The following is a 16232-nucleotide window of genomic DNA, read 5'->3' as shown; positions in this document are numbered from 1 at the left end:
ACAAGAAAGGCTGTTGGTGCATGAATATCATTTACACTCAATCACATACTAATGCTGATGGAAAACTCTGGGTTTCAGTGGCTCCTATGTGTCCCACTGGGGCATGGAGAAACATATCACCACTTAACATGTATGCAGCATAATGAATCTGGAAGGCTCTCCTATTCCTTCTTACAGTTGCCTCTTCATCTTTCCAGGCCTGTAGCTGTAAGATATGCATTAATTGAGATGACAAATTGCATAAACATGTGCTTCTCTGTCAGCATTTCTTTGCTAAAAGCTTATGAAACTGGTAGCTATGGAAAACAAAAGATAGATGGAAGATCGCTTTTACAAAATTACTTTTATAGACAAAAAAAAAAAAACAAAAAAAAAACAGCCAACAAAACAAACAAAAACAAACCAAAAAACTGAACGTATGCAAACGTTCAGATATCCCATATTTTACAACCGAGGAATAGCAATATTTCTTCTCTAGCAGTAAGTCTTTATGATGTGAGACACAGAAAGATTTCTGCTTTATCATCAATAAGGGAGTCTGAATTAAATAAGTAATTTACCCGGAGTGGTAGAAGTTAGCCTTGGGACATAATGAACACAGTACATCTCCCCTCTCACCCTGTTGGTGGTAGTTGTAAGATTTTAAGATATATTTCAAACAACTATTTTTAAAATATAATAGAAGTATTGATTATAGCATAAAAAGCCGTAAGATTTCTCTTTCTTTCTTTCTCTCTCTCTTTTTAAAAAAATTTTAAGTACACACCGGTCAAAATAAGAATGACTGTAGCAAAGAACAGATTATCAAAATGCAGTGTAAATATATTGTAGCTATGTTTTTCCATCAAAACATTTTACGGAGTAATTATAGCCAGAACAAAGGAAGTTCAGTGAGTTTCAACACTGGAGCTTTTTCTTTTCCCTCAGAAAAGAGACTCTCTGATGTTCATTTCTAAATTCTAACAAACACTTTGATTATACTAAGCTTTACCACATCTGGCCTTCAGCTCTGGACCTCTTCCAGTTTCCTGTGGAACTAGAGGAAATCCAACTCAAAACTTAAGTTGTGCTGTTTCTAAACGGCATAATACAAACCACCAATTTAACCAGCATTTTCCTCTGCGTCATTTGGTAATACAACTGAAGTAATCTTCCTAAAGAACAGAAGCAACTCCCCTTTTGTTTATTTAAAATTGCAAATGATTCCTCAGCAGCACACACAGGACTTAAAATAAAGGGCAGCAGTTGATTATTTCCACATTTCCTCTTTGACTTTCCTTTAAGAATTATAATACATCTAGTCTACACATATGGTTACCTAAACACAGTGCTTTTGTGCAGAGAACAATTCAAGAACCTATAGCAAACTATTAAAAATGGCAGTGCGAGCTTTTCCCCTGAAGCACAATATCCTCTGAAGGCCAAGGTCTTGCCAAAGTCTATCATAGGAGCAGTTCTACTAAAGCAAGGCTCAGTCATAGGCTTGTTCACTGGTGGAGTTTTCTTTTATTTATATATATTTTAAGGCAACATATTATAAAAGATGGAAGGAGGAAAACAAACCTGTAACAGGAGGTGAGTCAACTGTCAATGCATATGCACAGCCCTTGACACAGTATCTCAACAAGGAAAACTTCAGCGGCCAAACCATAAGTTTGTGTAGTAAAGAGAAACTGCTCAAGCCTTTTTTCTCCTAATGCAAAAAGCAATGCTCCTAAGTGAACATCTCTCCTCTCTAGTGTGATACCTTGCAGATGTGACTAAACCCAAAAGTAATTTCTAAGAAAAGATCCCTGCATGTAACACAATGTACGTACTGCCTTTCTAACCCTTCTTTTGCTCATTGTCAAATGATGATGTGAAGAATTACATAAGAAAGCAAAACAACAAAGAAAAAAATTAACTTAATTTACACAACCAATAAAAAAAGTTTAAAGCAATGACAGAAAAATAACATAAAGGCTAGATACGTTAAATGCCAGTTCAACAATATTAAGCTTTGGTAGAACAGGTAAAGAGCATAGCACCAATAAATTCCAACGTCAATACATGCTTCAGTATGCATGAGCTGTGATGAAAATGTAAATTTTGGCAAGAAAAGTAGTGTATGTTCCCTGACGCCACAGTTTCATTTCGACATCTAACAAAAAGTCTTTAGGCTCTTTGACCTGTCGCTGAAGATAGACAATGCCCGTGTATGAGTTCAGCCTCCGGGTGCTGAAGTAGTTTTCTTCGTTTCCTTTGTTGATAGTAAGGATTATGTTGTCTCCAGCATAGGCAGGCGATGGTCCAATACGGAAGATGTGCGCTGGGACCATGATGTTGGTTTGGAAGTTCAGCTGGTAATAGGTGATACGCACCGGGGTATTTTGGCAGTCCAGATAATTAAAGCAACTGATTCGTTCGCACCTCCTATGAGAAGCAAAATGAAGAACTGTCAGTGTCCATGTAATGGGTAAATCATGTATGCATTTCAGAGAACTGCAACGTCAAGGAAGTCTTCAGCCTGTGCTAGGCAAACAAAAGTCCCATTCTTCACCTGTGTAATCACCAGCTGCTTACTCTGCTTTTATAGCATCCGTAAAGAAATGGTAGATGATAAAATTGTCAGAGTACAACAGAGGAAGAAAACAATCATGGCACAACAAATATAAGCACAGAGCTTGGAGGGAGTCTGATTCATCACTGACAGCATAAGCTTGGGGCAGTGCTCCAAGAAGATCAAAACAAGGGAAAACCAAGTCCTCAGCTTGAAAAGCTGCTAATCCTATTAGGCAGGAAAAGACTGTTTTAAGTGATAAGCAACTAAGATTTCCTACAGCAAATGCAGCTTTGCATTTCTGACGGAAAGAGATTCTCTCCAAGTTCCTCCATATTTCTGTTTCTCTTGCAACTCAACTGTTTCCCACTCTGCAACCCAGGAGTTTTTTAAACTTTCCTTTGGCTTTCCAAAGTGCTGGCAGGAAATGGGCAGGGAGATGCTGGGGCTCCCATGTCTTCTTAGTGGTTTAGGAACTGGGTGCTATGGAGTCCAACAGTTCCTGAACCTGCCAGCCTTCTTATCCTACTGCCCTTCAATGTTTCAAGCATCTCTGAGGAGCTGCAACACGAATTTTAACCAAGGAGCCCTAAAACCACTCAAGGAGTTACAGCAGTAGATTTTTTAAAACTTAGATACAGAGTCCTTTTAGAGCTTTGGTGAGTATGGGAAAGTATGACTGAAGCTCTGGTGACTGCTGTTACAGCAGCAGGAGATAAATGGAATCTCTGGGTTCTGGAAGAAGGAAAAGAGAAAAACTGACAATTCTGTGCATGAAAACTCTATGTGCTCCAGGGACCAAAGCAGTTTATTACAGCTCTGAGTGCTTAGAACCACTCCCACACCAAAGCACTACAGAACTCCAACATGGCTACTACTGCAGTGGCCATACTTACATATCAGACACCTTTCTGTAGTTGGAGGGGCACTCAAAGGACAGGCAGCGGAAACTGCCCTGGATGTTATAGCAAGACTCCGCAGCTGAACAGTTGTGGGTTCCTATTGCACATTCATCAATATCTGAGGAGAAGAAATCAAAGGGAAAAGACATAGTAAGTAATCACAATTTTTGGGCTATAATGTGCTTACGAGATGGACTGTGTGTGCATGAGAAGCAAGTCAGGGTTTGGTTCTGTGAGCTGAGGGCTCCCACTTCAGCTGCTTGGTTGCTGTGTCCTCAGTGATTCAGCTCATTGCCCACAGATTGGCTCTGTGAGAGCCCCAGAAGAAACACAGGATGTGAAATGCACAACAGGTAGGCTGTGTCAGGTTCACCATGTCGCTTTTTGGCTTTTGTTGTTATGTTACAACTGAAGCACATAGATTCCAATCCTGTTATAATTCATGTCTTCTGTGAGAAAAAAAAATTGCTTCCTTGACGTCATCAGTTAATAAAAGTAGTCAGTACAACTGCACATCACACACAATAAACAAGGGAGCCCACCATTCCCTTGTGCTTTTTGCAAGTCCTCTCTCTGCATGCCAAAGGCCATGGCCAGACATGGCCAGGGCTGACTTCTGCAATGGCCCAGGTTTGTTTCTTGTCTTTGCTAACATTTTCACACTCCTGTGAACCTTGCTAATCTCATTCCAAACATATCTGATGCAACATGGGGTTTAACTTCCAGTGGAGAATAACCATGAGAAAGAAAAGTTTTAAAACCCAGTATCTTCCTGCCTTGACACTTCCCACTGCAACAAAACAAAACATAAAAGGTTCAAATTGAACAAGAACATCTAGACAGAACCATCTGCGTTGTCATTTTCTCTCTTGGTCCTGATGCATCAGAAACTGCAGTAAGTAATGCTATAAGCTAGGCTAAAAGAAACAGAATAGTATAACCAGATAGTGGTAGGCTAAGGCAGCAGAAACCTTTTCAGAGCAGCTAATCTGTCCATCTCCGCAGTGCTCTGTCCTCGCAGCCATGCGGACTGACAATGGCTTTTAAACAGTTTCATGAGTAGTTCCATGCTCAGAGCTAGCCTATGCCTTGCAAGATGTTTCTAAATGAATGAGATGCTTGTATGGTTTGGTGTGTGAGCACAGCAATGAGCTGAATAGCTGGCAAACATCTAACTAACTAGCATTTATATGGATTAAGTTAAGATTAATGCAATTAAATTAAATATGAGGATCCCCTCTTTATAAGAAATAATGCCACAGGAGACAACAAAGAACAGTTAAAGCTCAAAGACACTTAATGGCCTAGAGCATAAATGTTGGTCCCTAAATAACACATATACCCAAGCCATGGACCTCAAAACACTGAAAACCAGACGCAATAACAGGAATCTAGCTTAAACAGAACATATTGGCAAGGACCTCACAGTCACATTGTGTACTCCCAAATGTCTAGACAACGCACGGAGGCTTTAAAATGAAATAAATGCTAACAGACGAACCACGTGAACTGTGCAGGACTCTGCAGTTCTGCCAATTGTCACAGAGGACACAGACTCTTTGAAGGGAACCTATCACCTCCCTCTCCCTACATCGCCCCGGGATGAGAACTGATCTCATACACTGCGCTGACTGGTTTGTAAGTCTTGCAAAGAAAAGTATACAATAGGAAGTAAGAGAGAATCAAAGTAAATTAAATCCCTTGCTGATTCTCCAAAGTGCCTCTAGGTGAAAAGAAAATTTCTTCCATATTGTAATCATTGTCATGAAAACACTCACTTCACCAGTTTGGCTACGCTGCAAAATACCATACACAGTTTCTCCAAAAAGATCCATATGTCGAGATGCTTTTACATGAGACACGACTCATTTGTCTGAAAAAACAGGGTACAAAGAATGTACCACCAGTAACTCCTAGCTCAGATGATAGGCAAGTGAGGCCAAATCCTCACCTGATGGAAGCCAACATGACCTTTTTTATTATAATCCAGCTGTTATCAATTCAGACTGTTTTTCTAACCATATTTTCAGGAGGCCTCAATACCTAACCCTGCCTAGACTTGTAACTACATGCTTGCAGACCTCAGAAGTCTGCGCTGTGTGTTTATTTGTGCAAAAAAAATGGCAAATATCCAAGTCTTCTTTCCAGTGCCTGACAAAGTGCCAGCCTACCCAGCCGTCCACAGAGCTGCTGCACATCTGCTGAGTTCTGCAAGTAGACCAACTTCATGCTCTAAGGAGGCCTGCACGTGCCAGATAGTATAGGCTCTTTGGAAAGGTTTTCTGTATGTTACCATTCAACTCAACAAGGGCAGCTCCATGTAAAAGGAGCGCTTTTCACTAAGGCTGAGCATGCAGTGAGGATTCACATGATAGACAATGCAAGTGCAATCTATATGTGTGTGTGCCAAATGTTCTTCTTCCACCTCTACGCCAGGAGCACACTGGGTATCTCTGGCTCAGGAGGGCTGTGCTGGCAGATTAAGGCAATGACTCACACCATTAGCTCTGGAACACATCCTCGTCTCCAATCTCAGTGCTGGCTGAGGTGGCAACAAGCAGGCCAGCACTCAAAATTAATGGCAAACACAAAAGCCTGAGGAAAGTGACAGCTGCAGATTTTCTGGAAGGTGACTTTTACATATAAATATAAGTGCACATGGATATAACTGGAGGTGGATTCTGAAGTCTTACTCAAAATCAGATTAAAAACAATAACAGCTTGGTAAGATTCTTATTATCATTCAGATCCTTTCTCTGGTCCAAGGCAGGTTCAAGTATGCTCATGCCATTTGTGATTTACACAGTGTAAATTCACTGCAGTTACCACCAAGAAAAGAATTTAAGCACAGGGAATACGTAACCAAATGCTATATGAAGCGTTCCTGAAAAAGTAAGAGCAGGAAATGCCTGGTAGTGAGTGTAACCGAATGCAGGAATGCGTGTAGAGTACATAGAGGTAATCAGATCTTCAATCTTCATTACAGAGTTAGTGCATCCTCTGGAAAAGGGGTATTTTTGCTTCAAAAACAGACAGCTGCACACCAGATGAAAAACACGAGGCACTCAGCATACATTTCTATGAATTTGGAGACAAGAGGTGTTGCAGGGGAGGACACATGTCAGTTACACTAATACCGAGAAACACCAACATAGTTAAGATTAGGTGGCAAACTTCACTGTGCCCACATCCCCATAACAGCTCCTACATTCACTTTCCTAGTTTTCTGGTGCAGGAAATCACAACTCACAATGAAGCCACAGATTTGCACATCTGGCACCTCCAAAAAAACAGATCTGATGAACCACGGTGCCCAGGCAAGCAACCGATGTCTCAATTCAGGTGATGAGGTGAATTCCCATAGGAAATAATTAACTCACATCTACAGCTAAATAGCCTCACCATTCTTCTCTAAAATAGGGGATAAATGACACTGTTAACACCAATACCTGGCAATTTTGTCAAATACTGGCATTTTAACAATGGCTAACATCCAAAATAGAGACTTGATTAAATAATCTTATGTCTCAGATCATTCTGAGGATTAAACCTTCAAGACATACTCCTTTCAGTTCCTTAAACACCTCCTTACCTCGACAGGTCCTTCCATTTGCTGCCATGGTATATCCCTGCTCAGGACAAGCACATTGGTAACTGCCAGGAACATTCACACAGCGGAAAGTGCAAAGAATGCCCGCGCTTTGCGTGCATTCATCGATATCTGGGGAAAACGAGCAAACAAACAGCAACAAAATACAATTACAAATATGAAAAGAAAAAAAAAAACACATTAGAAATCTGAAAGGAAAGGCAGTAGAATGCAAGGAAATTTGTACATCATTCATTTCTAAAATATTCTTAAAGAAAAATGCAACCATGAAGATTTGACATTGCTCTAGTATGGCCAATGGTGCTTTTGGAAACATCAAACACTGAACTGCTCCTTGAACTCATGGAAAGGAGCAGTGAGTCGGGGGACATTTGGGTTTGAAAATGCCATCCCAGTACCTCGGCAATTCATCCTCCAGGATTGTTTTTGGAGCTCTCTTGTGCTTGGAAGACTGTTCACCATTTCTTAAACAGAGACTCTCTAGAGTACGTGTCAGTATTGCTAACGTTGAGAGAAAATCTAAAGCCTTCCTCACTCCATTCTGATCATTCTGCTGCTCATTCACTCCTCACCAGCAGAAGTCAGAGAAAGCCTCCATCCAGACTTGGTTGAGTGGTAGTTACAGCTGATGATACATAAGTAAACACCTCTCCTGCCCCAAGTTTTTCAGCTGTAAGCTGCAGCCCCATGAAACAATAACATCACTTGTTGTATGGTACACTGGTACCTTCCAGCCCCAAGTGGGCATGAAAATGACTCGCAGTTACGATTTGCAGTTTCTGCAGCAGGGTGTAACTCACAATTATCTTCAGGCATCACCTGCAGCATCGGGTGCTGGTGAAATTTAGACAGCCCTTACTGTGAAGGAGTGATACGTACTCCACTTGACCGACAAAGCAGTAGCCTTACCTTTACAAGAATGGCCATCTTCTGCTAGCTGGAATCCTTGCCTGCAGTAACACTGATAGGAACCGTAAACATTGGCACACTCCTGGCTGCAGGGACTTGTATCACATTCATTCACATCTGCACCCAAAAATAAAGGTACAGACATTGCCTTATTGGTTCAGAACATGATCTCTCATTATTTCTTGCCTCCAAAATCAGCTATCAGATTCTACTGACAGAGTGGATAAAGATAAGCCAATATGTCCCAAGAAGACGTGTCTGCTCCCTGGACAGAAAACCAGGAGCACGAGGATGTACAGTACACCTGAATTTCATTTATGTATATGTCAATGTAAGCATGGAAACTCTAGTATATGTATATGCCAATGTAAGCATGCCAACATTTGTTTCAAACTTTATATGCTACAGTTAATTAAAAATAGGTTAAAAATAAACAACTCTTTTCATTCTATCGTTGTTTTTTTTTTAAGTTTTGTCACTACTAAGATTCATTTGTATTAAAATTTGAATGAAATCTCTCCTATTCTAACACTACCATTCTTTCCTTTTTCTCTCCTCTGGAAGGAAAGGAAAAGGTATTTGAGGGAAAAGAAGAAATTGCAGAAACAAAAATGAAACAATCAAAGCTTTGTTTTAGCTGAAATATTTTAAACGGGATCCAAAAGCTTCTACAGAATTTTTGATTGCTTTTTAAGTCACGGCAAAAGTGACTGTGGGACAAAAGATGTTCCACTATAACATTTCAATTGCAGCACTCCTATCTTTTGCAACAACAGAAATTTACAATGGCTCCAGATTTTTGATAAAAGAAAATAAATATTAAGAGAAGTTTTACTCATAGTGAGCACCAGTGAATTTGTAAAAGTAATGTATCCAAATCATATATACTGGAAGGTTTGTCATAAGAGATGTTCTTTAGTTGGAGAAGAGTATGTTGGTATGCATTAAAACCATAATCCCCTCTGCTTTGATACACCAATGTTTTCCAAAGCCTAAACAAAATGGTAATTGTGTTGCATAAGGCAGAGATGTCCAAAGCCAAGGTTGAACAATGGCCAATCACTTCTCACTCTATTGAAAAAAAAAGAAAAAAAAAGAAAAAAAAAGGAAGCTTAAGAGATTATAGCTGTACAATCAATTATTAATATAAGATGGGGTAGGAAAAGGTGCCCAGAATGATTTGTGTGTCTTAATCTTGTAAGGATATGCTGGGAATCAGTTTTGCAAACCTGGCAGCTTTGCCCAGCTCCTGGGGAACAGTGCTTGTGTGGGAGTTATGGGGAAGACTTTCAGGTGCATTGCTGACTGGGTAAGTACCAGGCAGTAGGATGTGTCTGCTCCAATCTGAGTTTGAATGTTTAATTCAGTACCATGCATTTCAGCATGCATACATCATAGGCTTCCTGTATTTACACTTCATCTCAACTTCTCTAGAGCTCCTTGATTCACACTGCAAATTCACCCTCGTGGAAAACAAGTCTCATACCTTCACAATGCTTTCCATCATAAGACAAGTGGAAACCAGAAGAACAAGTGCAATGGTAGGAGCCGGGGGTGTTCTCACACGTGTGCTGACACAGGCGTCCAGGGTAATTCCAGCATTCATTTATATCTGACAAGATAACAAGCAAATATACAATTGACTTAGAAACAAAAGCATTAAAAGAGATGCAGGATATTTTTTTAAGTGTCAGAGATTGATTTGCAGAGCAGGAAATGCTGCAACCTCAGATTTTTTTCTGTTTGTGCTCTAATTGGTGTATAGCAGTGATAAAATACAAAATGCTCTATTATGGTCTCTTACGAAGGAAGCTGAGAAGACTTTAGAAAGACAAATTTCCTCAGCAGGAGAAGCATAACCTGCAGGAAAATACTTTGCAGATGACTTTAACTGATAACCTGCAGCCAAACTAAACCAAGGACACCTGGTCCACACCCATTGCAGAGGGGCAGAGCTCTAAATAGCTGGTCGACTGAGCGGCGGCTGCTTTGGAGTTGAATCCATTATCTTCTGAGGCACTGCATTGCAGAACTAATAACTGCATACTACAATGGTGCTAAATACTGCCTTGAGGTCCAAGGCTCAATCAATCAGTTTTTTCATCTCAGCCTGCACCTTACATACCAATGCAGCTCCTGCTGAATGCATCATACTGATAGCCCATCTTGCAGTCACAGCGATAAGCCCCAGGAAGGTTATGACAAATCTGTCCTTCGCCACAGCGGTGCACGCCAGTCTGACATTCATCCACATCTGCAGAACCAGAGAAAGCAATTAGTTTAAATAAAGTTTGCTGAACGTCACAATTTGTGGAAAGAAAATAAAAACAGAAGTAAACAACAAGGACAGAAAGTATACGATTCGTCTAATTGACGGCAGAGAGAGTACTGTTTTGCCCACTCAGTTCTTCTCAGAATCAGACTCACATATCTCTAAGCCAAACTTTTGAAAAGCAATGTTATTTTAAAAGTGAAAGTGGCAACTTTCAACGCAGTGGAGCTTTTCAGCACCTTCTGCATTTCAGTGTAAACACGTTTTAATTCTGATCACACCATACTATTTAAACACCCTGTTCTGATGCTCTGCCATTGTGTGAATCACCGTGAGCTTTCTAAAGCAAACCAAGAACCAGCCAGAAATTCTGCTCATCCCTTAAACAAAAGCAATTGCTGTTGTCAGTTCCTGTTGTCCTTTCAATCCTGCTTCTGTTGTGTACCTTTTGCTCTTCCCCACTGTTGATCTTTTTTACTTATCCCAGTCAACTCACACTTTTATTCCCCATAGTTTCTCATCTGAAATCCAACACCAAAAAATTAGCTGCTTCTGCACTCACATGCACCACTTCCAATCTCATTTTAAAAACTCACAGATGGAGATGAAAGTTTTCAATACAGGCTGATTTACAAGACTCGCAACATGGCTAAATAGCTCATCAGTATTTAACAATTCTCAGTAACCATCTGTGACAAGAAGCATCAGAAAGTGTGATTAATCCACAGAAACTTGTATTTCTTCAAGTATTGTGAGTACCGCCATTTCCTAAGCCATCAGATCCTGCTTCCTTCCTATTATCCACATCTTCAGTCACTTTGACAATCCAAGACACTGTTCATGTAAAATTATTTGGAATGTCAGTTTAAGGTAGGAGGATCTCCTTACTGCAGTGCTTTCAGTTACTGCCCTATTTCAACTCATAAATTCAAGCACTATTTCATTTCAAAGGGTTCCTGGACAGTTCTTCACCATGCAACAGCCTTCAGCTCTGGAAAGCAGTCACTTTCTATAGAATGATAGGGAAATGGGAGCAAGCTCCTTATAACAGAATCTTGGATTTGAAGAAACAGAAACTGTACCAACCATGGTGAGATGTGCAAATACTTCAGCAGAGGTTCCTACCAATGCAGTCCCTGCCTGCACTGGGGCCGGTGATGGCAGGAATGCCAGTCACCCAGGAAAGGATTCCTGATAGGCTCATTTCTGCTGTAATGCTGTCTTCTCATTTTTTTTTCTAAGATCAAAGGTAGTATCACTAGTATCACCACACAGAAGTTTAAAATTGTGGATAAACATTTGTAAATTAGCAGTTTTATTTGCAATGAATTTGTGAGTGCAACCACCTCATTAGTTTATCCAAACTATATCTCCTGCTTCATTCAGTCTTTAACTAGTGCTCATACATCATCCCATCAGAACTATGATGTACTTCATGATAGTTACAGTGCTTTTCAGTTAAATCTAAGAGGTAGCTTTTAATAATTCATTTACTGGATCAGAAGAACGATCATTTTGAAGAGAGGAGAATCCTCTAAACAGAGATGACCACAGAAGCTTAGTTCTGCTGGAGAGGCATGTCCAGATGGTGAATTTACTACAGTGACTACATCTGAACCGGGAATCTAGTTAACCATTGTAATGCCTTGATGAAAATAGCTTTTAGCATACAGATGGGAAGCTAGGGCCACATGTTCTTCATTTTCATCCCCATGCTTTCCACCTCCCCAAAGGATGTCACACCAATAAATATGGAAAGAGACTGCAGACAGAGTTCACACAGCAGAAATCACCAGTCAACCTCAATCATTAGTTTTCCCAAACTAGAGCAGCACCCTTATAAAACCTCCTTAACAAGACTGTCAGTCACGTAATTTAAAGAAAAATGTATCATCAGTAATTAGAGTGGTAGCCCCAGAACCCTTGGATTCACCACGCTTCAAGTGGAGCAAATGTACCCAGTCTTATTGTCTTTGCTGAAACAGGACTAATAAAAATTAGAGGAAGAACTCTTTTTACACAACAGCTGGGACAGATGTTCATTTCATAACACTCAGAATATTTCAGGCTACTGTATAACAAGACAGCAAATGAGACCACACTGCTGTCCTAAGTTTAAGAAGCAACTCCCTAGAGCTGTATTAGGAAGCTTTCTCAGTTTCCTCAGGTACATTTTAACTGTCCCTGGCATCCCCCACTTAATTTTTTCCTATTTTCTCACTGGCAAAGGAGAGCTTGGATGGCCCTGGGGGAAAAATCATGAAGGATAATAAAAAGAAAATATGAGAAAGAGGAAATTTTTTTGCCTGGGGTCTTCTATCTATTCCAGCAGTTTTCACTGCAGGTCAGTAGACACGGCCAAGTTAGCAGATAGCCTCAAACATGGCTACCACCCACCCCCAGAATCATAAAAACAAATTTTATTTGCCATCCTTCCTTTTATTCAAAGGGAACTTATGTAGAAATCATTAAGATTTCATCACTCTCAAGTGATCACAACAAGTGACATTACAAGTGTTAATGCCATTTGTTACAAATGTTAATTTGCCATTTATGTTTCCAGCTCTTGTTTTATGACTTCCAACCCCATGCAGGACAGGACACAGGGATTCAGACATATAAAGCCTGCATTACCAAGGATCAAGCTTTCAGCCTTCTTGTTCCTAATAGGGTCATTTATGGAACAAATGCTACTAAGATAGGACATATACTATTCTGACTAAGTAACTCCATACACCCACTGGAACAAATACAAGACAGTATCAAGCTGCATGCCAGTATATGTGAATATTCCAATATCCTCTTCACAAGACAATTAGAATTTATCCTAAATGTGCACAACTGGGTGTGAATGGGGAACACCTGTAGTGCCACAAAGAACATGCACTCCTGAGTCCACAAAGTCATTCTTTCCAATATGCTGCATTGCACAGATTCAGGTCATACTGCTTACAGTGAGATACTGTGCAAAACAGTGAAGGATCATGATTCGAGTGGCAGAATGAGATTAAAAAGCAAATAAATCATATTCACTCCAGAAAGAAAGTCAGTAAATCTCATCAGCAGCTGAAAGCAAAGTCACTCATGGTACCCAGAATTCCCTGCAGCAGTGAAGCATCCTCAAGTGCAAACAAACCACTGAGCCACTTGGACAGCAAATGCATGTAACAAATTCCTATTGCTGGAAGTAACTCAAGACAGTTATTTTAGACCTGAAATGTACTTCTTCCTCTGAGAAGGCACCTGGGTGGAGAATGGAGCTTGGTCTTACCAACACATCGAGTTCCATCCTCATTGGAGTGGTAGCCTCTGCTGCATGTCAACATGTTCCTCTGGCAGGTGTAAGACCCAACAGTATTGATGCAGTTGAACCCTGGCTTACATGGCTCAGGAAGAGATGTGCATTCATTAATATCTAGTGGGGAAAAAAAAAAAGAAAAAAGCATTAGAATAGTGAGAGAAGCTATTTAACCTTTCAGGTCTGTTTTCTTCCAGCTGTCACTTCTTTTCCTTCATTTCAATTTATTGTTCACTGAAGATAAAAGCTAAAAGATAAAAGGAGGTCTGCTATGATAGCAGTTTAAAATTCAATATGCAAGTGTGCGTATCTCTAAAAGAGCAGCAATGTTTAACTTCACAGCAGATGTAAAGAAAAATACATGCAGTCAATGCACACCCCTTGAACAGGCTAAAAGGGAGAGAAGTTTGGCAGTGCTGCTTTATGTGTGATTGGTCAAACTTACCAACACAGTTTCCTTCAGGATCTTGTAAAAACCCATCCATGCAACGCTGCTTTGACTCACAGTAGAATGACCCTTCTGTATTCTGACAAACGAAGTTTACTTTGCAGCTGTGAGTTCCGCTCTCGCACTCATCAATATCTGTTAAGCAGATCACAACACCAAATTGTGACTAGTCATTTTCAATAGACTTCCTGGCTTGTTTTTAACTTTACTCAGAAAGGAAGTTAGCAGGCATCATTTAAATAAAATATCCAAAACTGCCTTAGGGAGAATTGCTGTGTTTGTTCTTCAACAGCCACTTCAGCACAAGCTTCAGAACTGCCACGGTTTGGTGCAGGTCCCTGCTGCTGTGTTCACAGCATCTGTTGCAAACTACAAATTCTGAAACATCTGCAGATTTCAATCTTGAAGGCTCAAATTAAAACTGAGTGTGAATAAAACATATACAACACTATTTCAAAAGCAAAATAGTCTCATACGGTTTACATACCTCAAAAATTCTAGGTACAAGCAGCTTCCACTTATTCTGATAATAAAAGAGAACCTCACTTGAACAGGGCTAGGACTTCATTTTGTATACAGGCACACATGAGGAACTCCTCGTCCTCCAAGCAAACAAGGGGAGAACCACCAGCCCCCTCTCTTTCCATTCCAACTCTTCAGTCAAATGTTAAGGTCACAAGAGAACATCACCAGCCTCCCAGAAGATAATTATATGAATAACTCTTTCCATTACATGTATAGACTGAGATAAAGAAAAATGTGGAATTGGTGATTTCATAAAACTGCAGAACAAACAGTTACATGTGGGCAGTTTTACACTGAGTAGATCTGAAATTGCAGTCTTTCCCGTAACTTATTAATTTTAAGGCTACTTATAATAACAAATTGTAAATTTTGTAACTTGCTGCAACCTAGCTTTAGGATTAGAGAACAATTTAGAATGGTAATAAACGTTAGATACGCCATATTGGTAATAAATGTTTGATATGTCACAGACTCTAATGGAATATAACTGACAGCCCAAGAAATCCAAAGTTTACTTATGAGTGCTATAAATAAAGCAAGAGTTCAGATTATTTCTATTTTACAATGTTGAGCTACATGCCAGGAGCTAAGTTCTTTCCTTAGGTACCTCCTACTCCAGCTGGCAGGAAGCTCTTGTGTAAAAATAATTAAAACTCTGATTTTGTCCTGGAAAGCAGGGCGCACGTGTCTTATGCACACTCATATACTGCAGAGCAACTTCTGCCAGGCTATTGCTGTTGAGCTTAGATCCTCCATTAGATCCACATACAGACCAAGAAGGGGGGGTGAGGGGAGGGGGTTAAAGAATAACTTCTTGACCCCGTGACCATTCACAATGTAAATAAATGCAGACAGACATCCTAAACACAGGAAGGCCCGCACTGAGCCAGCCCCATGATCTGTTCAGGCTGTGATTCAGTCCGACAGCAAACAGCATCAGACCCTTCAGAGAAGAGCAGAGCTTCCCAGAGTAGCACAGTATGAATTCCTCCATTACTGAGATCTCACTCTAACCCCCTGAAAACAGTGCAAATCCTACTTCACAAGGTTTCGTATATTTTCCAAATTATTTATAGTTATTGTTGGAAATTGCTTCAAATAAGTGAAAGTATTGAACAGACATAAAAAGCCAAACATTTCCATGAAGTTCAGCCTTTTTTTAGTTCAATCCTGATATCATAGACCAGCAACAATAAAATGCCTTGTAATCCCCTCCCTTCCCTTCCTGATAAAAGCAATTGCTTCAGTGCAAAAACACTTGTCTTACCAACACATTCTCCATCCTTAAGTTCATAACCTGGCTGACAGCTCAGTTCCTGGAGACATTTAAATGATCCCATCGTGTTGACGCAGTATTCTCTCCGTTGGCAGGTGTGCGCATCCGTTACACATTCGTTGATGTCTACAAGAAATGGTTAAACAATTCAGTGCCTCATGTTTATGAAGAAGTTTGTCTCTTCCTGCTCTTGTTTGGAAGAAGTCAAAAGCTCAAGTCAAATCATTTATTGCAAAAGATATGCAGTGCGGACGTTGCCGCAGCGTTCTGATGAAGGACCTTCTGCTAATGCAGAGTAACATTAAGAGATACAATGGCAGAGAGATTTCCTTCTTCTCCCTCCTCCCCAGACATTCAGGGAGTAGTGCTGGACAGGGCATGGAGAAGAGGGAATGGCTTTAAACTGAAAGAGGAGAGATTTAGGCTAGATGCTAGGAAGAATTTTTTACTCAG

General features: G+C 40.2%; 1 protein-coding gene across 5 annotated transcripts in view; it reads right to left on the bottom strand.

Moving 5' to 3' along the window:
• Positions 1-346: 346 nt before the first annotated feature.
• FBLN2 (fibulin 2) overlaps positions 347-16232 on the bottom strand; it is a 106637-nt gene continuing 90751 nt past the window's right edge. For all 5 annotated transcript variants that reach the window (XM_048957588.1, XM_048957586.1, XM_048957585.1 and 2 more), the window contains exons 9-17: positions 15771-15905; positions 13976-14113; positions 13504-13647; positions 10086-10214; positions 9447-9572; positions 7961-8077; positions 7034-7162; positions 3436-3559; positions 347-2412 (exon numbers count right to left, since the gene is read on the bottom strand). In XM_048957588.1, the coding sequence (XP_048813545.1) occupies positions 2055-2412; positions 3436-3559; positions 7034-7162; positions 7961-8077; positions 9447-9572; positions 10086-10214; positions 13504-13647; positions 13976-14113; positions 15771-15905 (1400 nt within the window). In that variant the 3' untranslated portion in view covers positions 347-2054. The remainder of the gene's footprint in view (positions 2413-3435; positions 3560-7033; positions 7163-7960; positions 8078-9446; positions 9573-10085; positions 10215-13503; positions 13648-13975; positions 14114-15770; positions 15906-16232) is intronic.

This window comes from Lagopus muta, chromosome 11 (assembly GCF_023343835.1).
Source record: "Lagopus muta isolate bLagMut1 chromosome 11, bLagMut1 primary, whole genome shotgun sequence".
NCBI classification, from domain to species: Eukaryota; Metazoa; Chordata; class Aves; order Galliformes; family Phasianidae; genus Lagopus; species Lagopus muta.
Note: the sequence above shows the minus strand (reverse complement) of the source record. Positions and strands in the feature narration are given on the sequence as shown.